General features: G+C 36.0%; 1 protein-coding gene across 3 annotated transcripts in view; it reads left to right on the forward strand.

The window, feature by feature from the left end:
- LOC106457412 (DNA damage-regulated autophagy modulator protein 1-like) overlaps positions 1-16,068 on the forward strand; it is a 33,303-nt gene extending 17,235 nt beyond the window's left edge. Inside the window, exons 1-6 of one of the 3 annotated variants that reach the window (XM_013916825.2) lie at positions 3,530-3,856; positions 12,774-12,841; positions 13,273-13,415; positions 14,247-14,424; positions 14,565-14,650; positions 15,548-16,068. In XM_013916825.2, coding sequence (XP_013772279.2) covers positions 3,723-3,856; positions 12,774-12,841; positions 13,273-13,415; positions 14,247-14,424; positions 14,565-14,650; positions 15,548-15,745 — 807 coding nt within the window. In that variant the 5' untranslated portion in view covers positions 3,530-3,722 and the 3' untranslated portion in view covers positions 15,746-16,068. Of the gene's footprint in view, positions 1-3,529; positions 3,857-11,576; positions 11,848-12,773; positions 12,842-13,272; positions 13,416-14,246; positions 14,425-14,564; positions 14,651-15,547 lie in introns of those variants that run through there. The other 2 variants (XM_022383333.1, XM_022383334.1) reach the window with 2 other exon arrangements.

Genomic DNA, 16,068 nt, shown 5'->3' on the forward strand with positions numbered 1-16,068 from the left:
TCAAAGCAGAACAGGAGAAGGACCAAGATTTGAAGCCTATAATTGATTTCCTAGTGCTTTGTGCCCTGCTTGGGAGAAGGTGTCTAGTCTAAGCCCCGTGACAAAGCACTATTGGGCGCAATGGGAGCAGTTGAAGCTTGAAAATGGTATTCTTGTCCGAAGATGGGAAACTACAGATAGGAAAGTGACGACTTGGCAAACAGTTTTACCGAGGAAGTTACGGGAAGTTGTGCTGCGTCGATCCCATGATAATTTAACAGGAGGACATCTCGGGATTAGGAAGACATTGAGTCATCTATGACAAAGATTTTATTGAATAGGTATGAGGCGAGATGTGGACGAATGGTGCCGGATATGCAGTACATGTAGTGCAAAGAGGGGACCCAAGCATAAAGGATGCCCACCTAATGAACAGTTGCCTGTGAATATGTCAGAGTTTGTGAAAGTGTTATCGGAAAGGATGGATGATATTCACCATCAAGTGCGTACAAACTTGAAAACGTCTGCTGATTCGATGAAGTTGACTTGTTGGCATGCACCACTTTTGGCTTACCTCGCCGACCACATTTTATCCGGAAAGTCACGTCTGAGAGACGATCCACTATGTCATATGGGCCTTCCCATGGAGAAGACAACTTAGGAGACTTCCCTTTGGTCTTCCTGGGATTATACAACCATACCTTATCTCCTGGTACAAAGCTGACTTCAGTAGATCTCTTATCAGATAACGCCAAAGCCTGGGTGGCTTCTTCAGGTGGCACGTCTTCAGCAGCGTCATTTGTTCTGTTTTCCACTTTGTCCCAACTGAAATGTCCTGGACCGTTATCATCGGTAACAGTCACATCAGTGTTAGTAACATCACCAAGAGCTTCACCGTTTCCCTTCTCCAAACTGAGTAGAGTTTCTTCTTCGACGGACATTACTGATGAAGCAGATGAATCCCCACATGAAGCAGAAGCCAATAAGACGGAGACCAGTACGGAAGAAGATACGTCCCGTAAAATTAAGAGACTTTGTTGAATTGTAATTTTGTGTTTGTAATTCTGTACATTTTAATTAAGTTATTGTTATTGGTTTATTATATGTGGTTATTGTTCGGGACGAACAATATTAAGGAGGGGGGAGTGTTGCGTCAGCGAGTCACATGACTACTGTGACGCCACGTTTCTAGAATTATCCTGTACCTTGGCGAATGCTCTAGTATTTACTAGATATAGGGTAGTCTGGTATATAAAAGAGGGTGACAACGTGACGGAAGAATGTTATGTGTGTGTAGGTAGTGAGTAATTGAACTGCAGTCACAGGGTATTGTTGAAGTTAACGTTCGTTCGTTATAGTGTTTGTTTTAGCGCGAAGATTGAAATTAAGTGTATCGTAAAGTTATATTCGGAAAGAATAAACCAGTTTTATTAAGTAAATACTTGTGTCGCTAAAGTTTCGTCGGAAACGAAGTTACGGAAAGTTAATTAACAAACGGAGACATAACAATATTATAATTGGGGGATACCTGAAGGAGTAGGGTCCACATAGAGGTGGAGATAAACCGTATTACACATGCAAACATTATTCTAAACCTTAACACGAGAAATGAAATTAGGTCTGAAAAACTTAGTCCACATCGTCTCTCGTCCAAAACTACCATTCACTGTCTACAGCCAATTGTAGGACGGTAGATTCTCCTAACGAAACGGAAGGGCAAAAGAAGGAAAATAAAACAAGTTACTATGCATAGATCGCAGAAGTTGATACGTAAAATGTACCTTCTAAAGTTGACTTGTCGATCCTCATAACAGTAACATACCGATATGAATAGCATAATTGAACTATGATGTTAAAGTCAATTAATATTACTATTAGAGGATTGTTTTGTTTTTGATTTTCGCGCAAAGCTACATGAGGGCTATCTGCGCTAGTCGTCCCTAATTTAGCAGTGTAAGACTACAGGGAAGGCAGCTAGTCATCACCACCCACCGCCAACTCTTGGGCTACTCATTTACCAACAAATAATAGTGGAATTGACCGTCACATTATAACGCCCCCACGGCTGAAAGGGCGAGCATGTTTGGTGGGACGGGGATTCGAACCCGCGACTCTCAGATTGCGAGTCGAGCGCCCTATTAGAGGAATAGAAATTGGTTGGGATTTATCGTCCAAATTCCAATAATGTACTAATATACTTATATAAAGTTATGCTTCTTAGAAAGTTGGAAAAAAGTTGTTGATTGACGAGCAAGAAATAAACTGCTAAAATGCTATCAATTTAACAATCAGATGAACCCTAAACGTTTATTTTGTACGCTATAAACCAGCGGTTCTCAAACTATATTAACCCGAGGACCCCTTTTAATGTGGCACAGTGGTATGTCTGCGGACTTATACTGCTAAAAACCGGGTTTCGATACCTGTGGTGGGCAGAGCACGGATATCCCTTTGTGTAGCTTTGGGCTTAATAACAAACAAATTCATTTTAACTTAAAATTGATTCACGGCCCCCAAAACCTATCGATGTTTTTTTGTTTAGAGAAGATGATTCCGTGTACATGAAAGCTGTGTTCCAAAATTAAATGTTTTAATTCATATATAATTAATTCTAAGAAAAATATTTTGATATTTTATAAATCCTTTTATGAAATTTCGGACATGACTTGTGAATCCCAGTTTGAGGTTGAAATAGTTTGTTTGTTTTTTAATTATGCACAAAGCTACACAAGGGCTATCTGTGCTCTGCCCACCACGAGTATCAAAACCCGGTTTCTAGGGTTGTAAGACCGCAGACATACCGCTGTGCCACTGGGGGGTGAGGTTGAAATATGTGGAACAAATGTATTTATTTGGCATATTGAAGAATGTTTTCTCGGAAGGGAACTCATGACATAACAGTTTGTTACAAGAGATGGAATTATGTTCGTCGGTTACATACTTATAGAAATAAAAGCAATTGTATGAAGTGTCAGCTAATATTTATATTTTGGCATTCTATTACGAAAAAAATATCTTATCTGGTTGATGTACTTTCGCCTTTCTGAAAACAAAACAATCGAAAATTATAGCTCGCATTTCGTCATAAAAATTACGATAGACTAAAAGTATTAGGCCTAAAGGTTTCATTGCTTGCCATATTTCGGGGAGTATAATACTATAACCAAAATTAATGCTTTAAGTGTATTTTTTATGGTATTATATTAATGTCGTGCTCCAATTTAGAGGATACCGTAAAAAAATCCTGAAATATTTGTGTTTGATTACCTAAACGAAAAATACGTCACAAAATGTCATCAGCGAATTAATATAAATTATATATTTTTCAAAAATTATAGAATCATAACTCGTGTATTTAATTGGGTATAAAAAAAATGTTTCAGGAAGTTAATAAGAATCTACTTTAGAAACTCAGTCCTATCTTTAGACTAATCTCGTTAGCAGGGACGTTTTCAGGCAGTTGTAGAACAACACTCGTAGTCAAGTTGCTCCGGAAAAATTGACCTTTCATCCTCAGTTTTTTTACTTATAATTTTAGAAGGCCACCGTAGTGAGTGAATGTGTTTAAGTCGTGTTAGTGAGTGTGTGTCGACATTATGGTGAAAGTTTCTTCTACGTCATCATAAAAACCATTATATTTACAGGTTAGACGTTTGTAAAAGTCTAAAAAAGCAACTTAGAAGCAGTTTTAAGCATTATTTAGTTTAAATGTGTGAAATGAGAAACTTTTCATTCGAAGAGCCATGTCATTAACCACGTGGTTAGGGTTAGGGTGGGTGCCTGCTCTCACTGGAATATTTCTAGCATTTGGTGTAGTTGTAGCTTACATTATTGCTGTCCTACGCGGGGACGTAACTCCTTATATGCCTTTCATTAGGTAAGAATATGTCTTTGATTTGGTAAGTTTAAGAAAGAAAAACTGAATCAATGTTAAATATAATTATCATTAATCTGAAGTTTTTTATTATTCAAATGTTTGACTATTTTGAAAGAGTAACTTTTAGTTCCAAAATTTTAGAAACAAATTAATATCATACAACTAATATGAGCGAAACCACTACGATCAACTTAGTAGTCCAACTGACACGATAATTCACTGCCTTGGACACTATGTGTTATCGTAACGCTAACAGCACCCTAATGACATGGTATTGTGATCAAAATTTATCTTAATATTAACTTTACTAATTAGTCTTTAACGCTGCACTGCAGTAATTAATTTAACTTTATATATATATTGTTAATTGCTATCACTGAGCTCTGATTTTAAATTATTTTACTTTTAATGTGAATTTCATTAGCAAAAAAACTACACAATGAGTTATCTGCGTTCTATCCATCTCGAGGTATCGAACCTCAGATTGTAGCGTTGTAAGTCCGTAAACTTACTGCTTATTTTGGTTTTACGTCACATGCATACATGAGAATTCTCAGGATTTAACCTGGAACCTCCATGAATATATTAAAGTTACCGGACTTCAGTGACTTAGGCCTAAATTCTGGTGGACAACTGGTTGAGCATTTGATATTTGTTGTACTTTTTTAAACTGTAAAACGAATAGTTCAGTTGATATTGCGGGTTGAATCACATTAGCTACATACAATCACTCTATGATATAAATCAATAACATTCGCTATATCCAATTAGGTTTTGAGTTGAAAAACGGCTCTGAAACAGCTCGTTCATTCACTTACAGAACACTAATTAATGAATCCAACAGACGTTAGAAACGAAATGTAAAAATGCTGAAACGGTAACAAGGAAAATACTACAAAATGTGTGGGGGAGGGGGGGGGATTTTCATTTTTCGAGGTTCTCAGGATTAGTTAAGTCTAAATGTTCCCAGGTATCGGCATATACTATTCTACATTAGTCCACATTGCGGTTAATTTTGTTATTAATTTCCATTCATTGAGTCACGAAAAGACCATTATAATTAGAGAAAACTTTAGGAATATTAGGAGAACTGCTTATTTGCATTTAAAATAAGCTTGTGTATAGCGCTATTAGGCTAACGTTTGCCAGTGAGCTCAAGCAACATTTATTTTTTTATTCTTTGATCATTTTATATCGTGACAATGAAGCCTTTGTTGACTGTTAAATGCAGATCACGCCCTTATGCGCCATATACACTAACGAATCAGCCTTACACATAAAATAGAAAAGCCAGCAATTCCATGTCAACTAAACAAGTTAACAGTTCAAAGCCAAATATTAACAGTGACTAACCCTCTCAAATTAATTGTAAATATTAATATTATATTATTATAAATAATGACTCTTAGTAATTTGCAGCTGCATGACAAGTGACAAGTGTTACCCTGCTACAAATGCTGTTGACTCACTTTTGTTTCGTATTGTTTCTCTAAAAGATATCGCACTTCTTCAATTTAGGCTAGCGGTATTCAATGTAAAACTTGTCTAATCCGTCTTTCTGTGATATCCGTGCATATCATGTGTTTTCTTCATTCTATAGTACTTTATTTATTTTTATTACTTAGTTTCTGCATTGTCGTGGCGGTAACACGTGATCCAGAAGCTTGTTCACCTTACCTTGTTATGTTACTTCGTTTTTGTTCTCTTCAGTAGGTGACATCTCCTGTGCCCAAGGGAATATTTCAGCATTAGATGAAACATTCAGGTTGAATATGTTAGCACTGGAATATCCTTTGCTGACTGGTTATGACTTTGACTGAAAGTGACAACCGACCACTGCTCTCAGGGAACAGAGATCAAAAGGTGATTCTATCCACTGGACAAGGGAAGCGAGTTTACCTTCCAAGTTTTAGTGTGCTTTTTAGTTCAGCTCTCCTCTGGCCAATCTACTAAGAGGATCTACCTTTTAGATGACCGTCATGTTGTTCTGCTACAATCAATTTTGAGAGAAAGAAGGCGATAGAACTAAATGCTATCTAGAGGAGGAGAGGACTATTCACTTGTCAGAGTGAGTATGCACACTGGTGTCCTATTTATTGTCAAATATAGATTTTTCTCATATACTTACAATGTGTCCAGACTTATTATTTTGACAGTAAAGGGAAACCCAGTCGAATTATCTCCTGTCATAAAAGTCATCAGAAATTCTTGGACAGATTCTGCTATTATTGTAGATTCATCTATGTGACACTAGTTGGATAACTGATTTCACCTGGGAAAACCACAAGTGGATTGAAAAGGGAAAACTTGGTGCCATGAAACTAGGATTTATTGTAGGATTTTTCTGTAGTGAGATAATGCACGCATGGATCCAAATTCAACTTCTTGTGTACATTAAGTTTAAAGGATAATGTCTTCATGAAGAGAATGACTTTCTCTCAACGTGTAAGTACCCGTTGTCAAGAGAGGGGTTGTCCATTCACAGAAAGAGATGGTTGAGCAAGGAAAGAGTTTCGAAGCTTAGGGGAAGTCCCTTCCTGTCTATAAAATTTTTGATAATGTTGTGAAGGCCACTAAAATCAGTCAGCTTGCAACGTTTGGCTCAGGGAGATCTGTCCATGTGTGGTACATCCAAACCATGTAAACAGATAGTGTTCCTGAAAATTGATCTTAGTGACAGGAAAGTGCAGAGGACTGAGGTCCTCTGGAATGGTGGGGAACCTGGTGAGTTCAAGACCGCATGTGAAGGTCTCTGCCAAACTCACATACTGTCAACAATCAGAATGCAACAGCCCTGACTCTGGTCAAAACCACCTGTGACTGGCGGACAGAGGCTGGATGTGCCATTAGAAGAGGATTTCCACCAGCTAGAGGTGTCTCCCCAGCAGGTGAGACTGTGATTACACTAAAGCAACAACAGGAATGGAGAAGCTCCCCATCATGGCGATGGCAACCCCTGACAACTGGGGTCGTGTATGGCTGTATGACGAGCCACCACAAACAGCTCGTCACTTGGCTGACATGGACAAGAGGCAAACTGCCTGTTGGTTGTTGAAGTACCCATAAATGAGCTTCATCAGGAGCCAAAAGTATTGGTAATGCCTCCTTCTGGCACTCATTAGGATAAATGCAAGAATTAGAGTCTTCGGTCTGACACACAGGAACTCTGTAAGTGAGGCCAAACAAATCACACCTCCAACCTTCAAGGGATCTGTAAAAGATGATTTGGATTTGTTCCTGTGATATTTCAAGCAGGTCATTACCTGGAATGGGTGGACTCTGGAACAGGCTGTTCAATGCCTGGTACTGAGCTTGGGTGGTTCAGCCCTCAATACTGTTGAACACTTTGATGAAAAGCAACTGAATGACTGTAAAACTTTCGTATATAAACTGCACTGACGATTTGACCCAGGTGATCTTTTGGACTAAGTTAAGTTTTTTGAGGAACTCCCCAATGAACTTATGTGACAGCACAGAAGCTGTATCTGTCATGACATACTTTTAATTTATAGTTTCCAGTCAGCTGCTGGAAAGGAGAAATACTTCTGTGACAACTATAGTGGCACTGCCAGCAGCAAAGAGTGTGATGCAGATATTTCCACTTTGGTTGACTAAACCCAACTGAGAGATGCCAAGTAGCAACCTCCACATGACGTGAATGCCAAGCAACCACACTGGAATTCATTATGTGGAAAGGGCTATGCATGCTCTCTAATGGGGTGCACGTCACTGCAATATTTGCCCATGGGACATCTACTGCAGCCAAGGCTGATACCTTCATATGGACATCATTCAAGACAGGAAAAGTGGATGTGTAGGGCAGTGGCAGAAAATTACCCGTGCTTTGTGGCACCACAAGGGTGGCTGGTTCCAGCTGATAGCCCAGCCAATGTCCACCAACCCCCAACATTTTCACTTTGCCATGCAGCAAATTGGGCAAGGAATTTGTACTGGCTGTCAGACCAGCAGATCCGGGAACTAAGACTCTTCTCGTCTCTTCATGAAAATCGCCTCTGTCCTCGCTTTGCCAACCTTGCCTCAGCCTATTAGACTTTCTTGCAGCCCAGAATTGGAAACTTAATACTACAGTAATCATAATTAATATCTCTGAAATTGTAACAAAACTCTCGCGAGCAGGACGAAAGGGAATAAAATATTCCCAAAATTCCCAGTTTGGAAGGGTGTGCATATATATAACGTAAGTTCACTGGAACTGTAAGTTATGAGCTGTTCCTCTCAAAAAGTCCAACAAATTGCGGTTTTGAAAATCTTCTACAACGTTTGTTATCCAGGCAGTAAATTCTTGATACCACTTCCGCTGTGGTAGTGTTAGGTCTCCAGCAGTCATCTGATTCACGACGAATATTAATGTAAAAAAGATATGTCTGCGGTGGGCAGTTGATCGGCGTCAATTTTCCTACGAGGCAATTGTCTGGGGGGGGGGCAGTTGTCCTATAACCAGTCTTTAGTACAGCATGTGGATAGGATGACCTATAGGATAAGTGAAGAGAAAAGAATTAGATTATACTGTTCAAAGGAAGGGGTGAGGATATAACTGACAGAACAAGTTATATATTAAAGGATGGTAGCAGTGGTGCAGTATTTGTAGTGCACATTGAGGCTAATAATGTAGGGAATTATAGGTCAGAGGAGTTAATTAATAAGTACAAGAGGTTGACAAAAGCCATTTAACGAAAAGGACCATAATAACTTAATTCTGTCAGGGAGACTTAATTGTGAGAATGAAATTATAAGTAGGCTTATGATAATATGTAAGGACGAGCATATTTGCTGGTTGTACTTATTAGATCAGTTCATTGGGAAAAGAGAGCTTTTTGAAATGAATGATTTAAATTTAAATAGGGAAGGAGCTTAAACTAAGAACAGACAATGGTGAGCTCCAGAATAAACTAAGTGAAGAAAAAAATCAAATATAGAGAAAAATGTTATGTAGGAAAAAGTACAGATGTAATTTTAAAGATTGACTAAGTTGTTATTATTGGATACTAGAAGTACAAGAAATATAATAGAAGACTTTAGAGCACTAGTCGGAACAAAGGATTTTGATATAATGGGAATAACAGAAATGCAAACAATTTTGCTAACAGAATTTTTTTAACTACGGGGTTATACGATATTTAATATGGATATAATACTAAAAACAGGTAGAGAAGTGTCTTTGTATACGAAACATTTGAGGTAAATTCTGTTTAGGATATCAAAGTTAACGGCAAGGAGTTTGAATTTATTTGGGCTTCTGTTAGTGGATATCATGATAGAAGGCGTTTAGTTGGAATTTGTTATAGACCATCAGATGAAACTGAGAATTCGGCTGTTAATGAGATCATAATTATAGGGGATTTTAATTTCAAGCATATAGATTGGAAAAATTATAACAACTTTCGATCATAGATCAGAACAAGCTATGTACTGAGAGCTAAACCAAAAATAAACATGATCATCAGTATGGTTTATATAAAAATACTTTTCTTACGTATCTACATATGAAGATTATAGTGTATGGTTGGGTTTCCTCGATGTTACAGATATTTTCGGCCTTAAATTCAATACTATATCGACCAGATTAGGAGATTTAGTCCTAAATATAAATTGTAAACTAACAATACAAATCAATTTTTATAATAAAAGTATAATAATGAACGACAAATTAAAGTAAAAGAAACGTAATTACGTTCGATATAATAACTAGTATAACCAATATTATTAATGAAAGCAATAATAAACAAAATAGCGTACCTTATTTAGGGTACCCACAAACACTGTTTTTAAACCATAGTCGTTAATGTATTTTTTTGGGGGGGGGGAGTTGTTCTCTTTCTAACACCGCACTTTACAAAAGAAACTCATCACATCACCCCTACTACATAACGTCCTAACTGTGGCAATTTATGCCTTAGTTAATAATACTCATAAACACCCAGAAGTGAGTTAGTGTAAACAATGTTTCGTGTATTGATAAACTGTGTGGATCTGAGTATAAAATAACTGGTATATTTATAAGCTATAGCCAGTTAACTTTTTTGGCATTGTTTTGTAGGTTTGTTAGGTTCATTAACTTTTTTGATTACATAGTATGAAGTAATTTTTTAACATTAAAAAAAATACTCATCCACACCTATAAAGATTATTATCCATTGCTTTCTTAGTGAATTTAGACTACTACTCCAAATGTTTGTGAGTTTTATGCTTGAAACTTTAAGACAAATACACCAGGTGGTCAGATGTCTAGAAATCTATATCGGAAGTTCAATATCCAAAATCTAGTAGTTTCAGTATATACTGTTGATCTGAAGTTGTATCTCAAGGAAGATTTTCTAGTAAGATTAGCATAAAACAGTAATAGTACTCAAAAACAACCAGACATGAGTTAATGTAAACAACGTTTCGTGTATTGGTAAACTCTGTGGATCTAAATAGCAAATAACTGGTAATTTTAAGAGCTCAGTTCAGTTTTTTTTTGTCATTATGTTTTACTTAGTTTCATTAAATATTATTAGTTATATGTTAAGCCAAGAATGGGGGAGGGTTTAAAAACCGATCAGTAGGTCTTTCTCCATCGATTGGTAAGGAAACTTACTAAAAATAATTCTATTTTAGATGTTTTACTGCATATGGAGATAAGGAATATTTTTGGATACAAGTTTCAAAAAGGCAGATTGTGAAAAGATGTAACAAAGATTATTTGTTCTGAATTGGGCAACTGAATTAATTGGAGATAGCGATCAAATTTGGGAAAATTTTAAATACATTTTCTAACATTAAAGACAGGCAACAAAAGAAAAAATGGTTGCAAGTAAAAAAACAGGTTAGCTATAAAAGGTATAAGGAATAATGTTTAAGAAAAGTATTATAAACGTAAAAGGTTTAAAGTGACTGATATGATGAGAGACTTATAGAAGATTAAGAGAATTGGTCAAACAGGAAATTAGGATATTAAAAAGAGTATACGAAAAGACTGGCTGAAATTTTAAAAATTAATAGTAAGAATTTCTTTAAATACATTAAGGGTAAGCAAACTGTTAGGAAGGAGTATGGCCTTTGAGAGTGATAGAGAAATGCTCATATCTGAAGATTATGAGATGGCTAAGTTATTACGTTTTACTTTTTTCTTCGATTTTAACTAATGAAGATTTGAGCAGTATTCCCGAACAGTTGTTAGGTGGAAACAAGCTTAATTGCGAGCTCAGAGTTAGGACTTTTGCTCTTTTCCACTTACAACAATGACATGGTCGAAGCTTAAATTTGCTGAAGATATAATGTTTTGGGCGTTGCTGGCTGTGATGAGAATTAATTTGAGCTTGTTAAGATACTCGGCCAGGTAATATCTCCCCCAATGGTTTCGAAGGAGATTAAGCATTTGACACGTGAGCCACTTGCTACAATTTTTTAATTCATTGAGTAGTTGGCAAGAACAAGATTGGGAGTGGGCTAATGTTACTCCTCTTTTCAAGGGAGGGTGATAAAATTTGTCCCAGTTATTATAGGCGTATTAGTGCTACATCAGTGTGGAGCGGTTTGGAATCTCAAAATTATTTTAAAAAGCTTACCTTTTCTTGGATAGTAAACATGATTTCACGAGGAAAACCTTGCTTTATTGATATTTTGGCATTCTTTAAAGAGGTTACCGCTCATGTAGATGAATGTACGACTGTGGATTTGTTGTATTTGGAGTTTCATAAAAAAATTGACAAGGTAACACATTAAAGGTAGGCGTTGAGGAAACGTTGGCTCATTGGATAGAAAAGTGGTTTGATGGAAGAAAGAAGAAGGTGATTATAAATAGAGCTCAGTCAAATTGGATTAATGTCACAAGTGGAGTACTTTTCAGGGCTCAGTGTTTGTACCTTTGTTCTTTTTCATTTACATCAATGACACATGAAGGAATGGCCAATATATTATTTAAATGTGCTTATGATATTTAGGTTTTTGGTTCTGAGAATGGTCATTCTGCTTTGGATTTGGATAATTTGGTGAGTTGTATGAATAAATAGCAGATGATTTTTAATTATAATACATGCAAGGTAATGCATGTAGGATATCGTAATTTGAATTGTAAGTAAACGTGTTTTGGAAGAAAAATATATTAGTGTTTTGGTTGATTAGTATTTTAAGCTACTCAAGCTGGTTGTTGTTACTAGTGACAAGCCAAACAGGATTTTAGATTGTTTCTACAGAAATACTGAATACGAGTCTGAAGAGGTTATAGTGTCATTTTATATGTTGCTTGTTAGACCATATATGGAGTATTATGTTTAGTTTTGGGCTACTTACCTCTGAAAGGACATTTAATTGTTGGAAAAAGTTCAAAGGAGGGCTATTAGGATAATACCTGGAATGGAAAAGTTATCATACAATGGCAGGTTAAGGTCTCTGAAATTGTTTTCTCTTGAAAAAAGAAAAGTTAAGGATTTTTTAAATTGAGGTGTTTAAGATTTTTAAGGGAACTGATAGTGTTAATGCATCTTTTTTCGTACTAAATGGTAAAAATCGTAAGACTAGGGGACACAAATATAAATTTAGACAGGGAGAAGTCATCTTCAGCTTTGTCAATTTTATTTTTTTTAACAAGATGGCTGCACCTTATAATTGGTTGCTTTCAGATATGGTTGATGCAATAAATTTAATGGAGTTTAAGAGAAGATTTGATAAATATTTGAATAAGAGCTATCTTTGTTTGAGTAGTTTATTTTTACTTTATAGTTTAGTTTAGCCTAGATGGACCAACAGGTCCCTTGTTGTCCTTAAATTCTGTTATGTTATATTTTAAACGTTCCCACCAAAAGTCACGCGAGATTCTACTGTGTGATATCGGCTTAGTTGTACCTACCGAAAGTCACGCAAAATTTTCCTGGATGATATCGGCTATTCTTCATTTTTGTTTTCCTTTTTGTTACAGCGAAGCAGGTACAGATCCTCCACAGAGCGGTATATTCAGTATTTGCCTGTTCTGTTCAGGAAACCTAGGTGAGTCTCTTCTTCATTAGTTGATAAACTTAGTTAAACTCACTTTAAACACTTAACACACAAGACGAGAGTTAAGAGTGAGCATGTTGTTTAGCAAAAGAATGCTGTAACTCCTCTACTAATAATCTGTTATTTAAGACTTTTAATATTCAGAGATTAATAAAAGGAAATTTATTTTAAAATCACTTCAGATAAAGTAGATAGCCTTGGCTTTGAATTTTCTAAGACTTGGGTTGAGAGTAAGGTGTTTTCAGACCGTAGAAGGTTCAACTGCAGGAAAGTGTTTTCTATTATTATTATTTTTTAAAACTAGTCTCATTTCTTCACCAAACAGAAAGATATAACTCGAATTACCTTGAGGATGCCTATCATGGGATAAGTCTTATTGGACGTTTGATTTATGTTGATCATAAGTATATGTATTTTTTCAGGCTTAATAACCATGGTAGTTCGATATATGTACGTAAATGAGCTGAATAAAGGACGTCATAAGAAAATCCAAGTCATTAATCAGATTTCGCTGTTCTGTGGATTCACTGCCATTGGCGGAATGATGGTGGTTGCAGTTTATCCGGTAAGTCATGACAGAAGTCTGCATAAACTGGAAAATCTCTAGAGGTTTCAACATCGAAACATACTTTATCCGTCGTTGGAACTGAGTAATAGTTTTGGGAACAAATTACAAAAACAGTTGCACTCACAAGTGTTACGTAACTATACACAAAAGGGGATAGCCATAATCATAGATTATAAATTATACTATGTACGTGAACTAGTATTGTTTATTTTACAAAAGCTAACATAACATGATGATATATAATTATAACAGGAAATATTGTATTTGTCTTGTTGCCATAATTAACATTTCGTTAAATTGTTTGTTTTGAATTTCGTGCAAAGCTACACGAGGACTATCTGCGCTAGCCGTTCCTAATTTAGCAGTGTAAAACTAGAGGGAAGGCAGCTAGTCATCACCACCCACCGCCAACTCTTGGGCTACACTTTTACCAACGAATAGTGGGATTGACCGTCACATTATAACGCCCCACAGCTGAAAGGGCGAGCATGTTTGGTGGGACGGGGATTCGAACCCGCGACCCTCAGATTGCGAGTCGAGCGCCGTAACCACCTGGCCATACCGGGCCTACTTTGTTAAATAAGTGAGAGTTATAACACATATTAGTTTATACTGCAGATTTAAAATATATATGTTACTTGTGTCATGTTATTCATCACTTATTTTGCCTAAGTATTTATATATTTACATTAGCAAAATTCCATTATATTTTGGTTTGCTATTTTTCATGTTACATTAATTACAAAATAATGTTCCTAAGTTTCCTTTAAAAAATTTAAAGATTTTGCAGTTAGAAGGCTTTGTAAATACTGCTTCTACTGTTTTCAGATGTCAACAGTGAGCCTTGCCCATGACGTTGGGGCATACACTTTGTTTATCCTGGGATTGACTTATGCCTCTCTGCAGACATTGGTCACCTACTATCTTTATCCTAGTTACAACGGATTGACCATCTGCCGGTTTAGATTGACCATTGTTCTGCTCTGTCTCATTTCCCTTGTTACAAGTATCCTTTACTGGTCATGATATGGACATTAAGCTAATGTTACATTTCATCTTTTTTTTTAAGTAGATCATCCTTAAAAAAATGGTTCATGAGTATTTCCTATGGTATATCGGGTTTTATTGTCCTTAACGATGTTTCAGTGGCCATTATTTATCCGGTTTCTCATGCAGAATTCAAATCAGGAAATTATAATCACCCTAGAAGATTAAAACAATTAGGAGAAAGGGTATGTATTTGTATACTCCCATTAAAATTTGACAGGAAACTGTTCAAGGTATGACTTATATTATGGTCTGATATATCCTTTGTATAGAAGATGCAGCGAAATTCGCTTTAAAAGTGCAGTTAGAAACAACAATGATGTTCACTATAGTAGCTTTATAAGTTAAGGTGTAAACGGGGAAAGCTGGCGAAAAATTAGAACAATAGGCCTAACATGTGTATTAAAGAATCAAGTCAACTGCAGATGTTTGTTCTTCTTCACGTTCCTCATAATTTGTCAATTGCAGATCCAAAACCATAGGCGTTTAGTAACAGCATTTCGGATCTATCTTTTGCATCCCACAACTCACAGAACCGGCTTATGCCACTTGCTTGTATGTACAATTAATAAAAAATATAGAAAAATAAGGATGATGTAAGGATGGCAATGCCAAAAAGTACAGAAACAAGATATGGGTGAATATACAAAACCATACAAAATGGCGAAATGTCTCAGTTGAAGAATCTTTAGTCAGAACTACGCATCCTGAGCTCTATATTGGCTTTAAACATTAGGCTTAGCTTCTTCATATTAATAAATGAATAAATAGAAAAGAAATGATTAGACCTTTGTGAGGTCCCCATTAGTCTTTGTGTATTCTTTTTATTAGGCTTACTATCTTCTATAGTTATTTCTCTAAACTTGTATTTAAGTCCTCGTAAGTGATGGAGATTTGAAAGTGTAAAGGATATTATGGTGTCCCTCGTAACCAATTAAGTCTGTTTGTACACCAGAAAAAAACATGTTTGGTTGTAATTATACACTGTTATAAATTTTCTGATTTATTTCAAAACTTTAATACATTCTTTTGAGAAATGCATCGACAGAATATTTAATACTGAAGTTTATTTCTTTTTACAGGGATTCCGAGGATTAGTCGCCAGTTCGACTGCAGAATGGACGTTAGCCCTAATTTTTATAACGTTTTTCTTTACATATATACGAGAATTTCAAGCAATTTTGTTTCAGGTTAAAATCTGCCCCTTAGGTTATCATATAGATGAAGTGGCAATTAAACAGGCCAATGAGCGTCAACCTTTACTTAATGAACAAGTTTAATATCATACTAGTAGAGACCCGCAAAACATTTCCGGCCAAATTAGTGTCTTTATCGTAACAGTACTTCTTTAAATACAACATTTCTAGCACAATACAAACGAATTGTAATCGTAGACAACGAAATGTGTAAATCCCTTTGTATATATGCCGTACTTTATAAAACTTTAACTTATGTTAGGTCTAAGTTCGATCAAGAGATAAATTAATACTGTAACCTGTGTACGCTTTTTTTTTACTTTAGTTTAGTTAGGACTAAACTTTAGTGTACTTAATACTATCGATAAATAAACTTATAATGTTATTCTACGACCTAACATCAAACC

The sequence above is a fragment of the Limulus polyphemus genome, unplaced genomic scaffold (assembly GCF_000517525.1).
Source record: "Limulus polyphemus unplaced genomic scaffold, Limulus_polyphemus-2.1.2 Scaffold327, whole genome shotgun sequence".
In the NCBI taxonomy this organism is placed as follows: domain Eukaryota; kingdom Metazoa; phylum Arthropoda; class Merostomata; order Xiphosura; family Limulidae; genus Limulus; species Limulus polyphemus.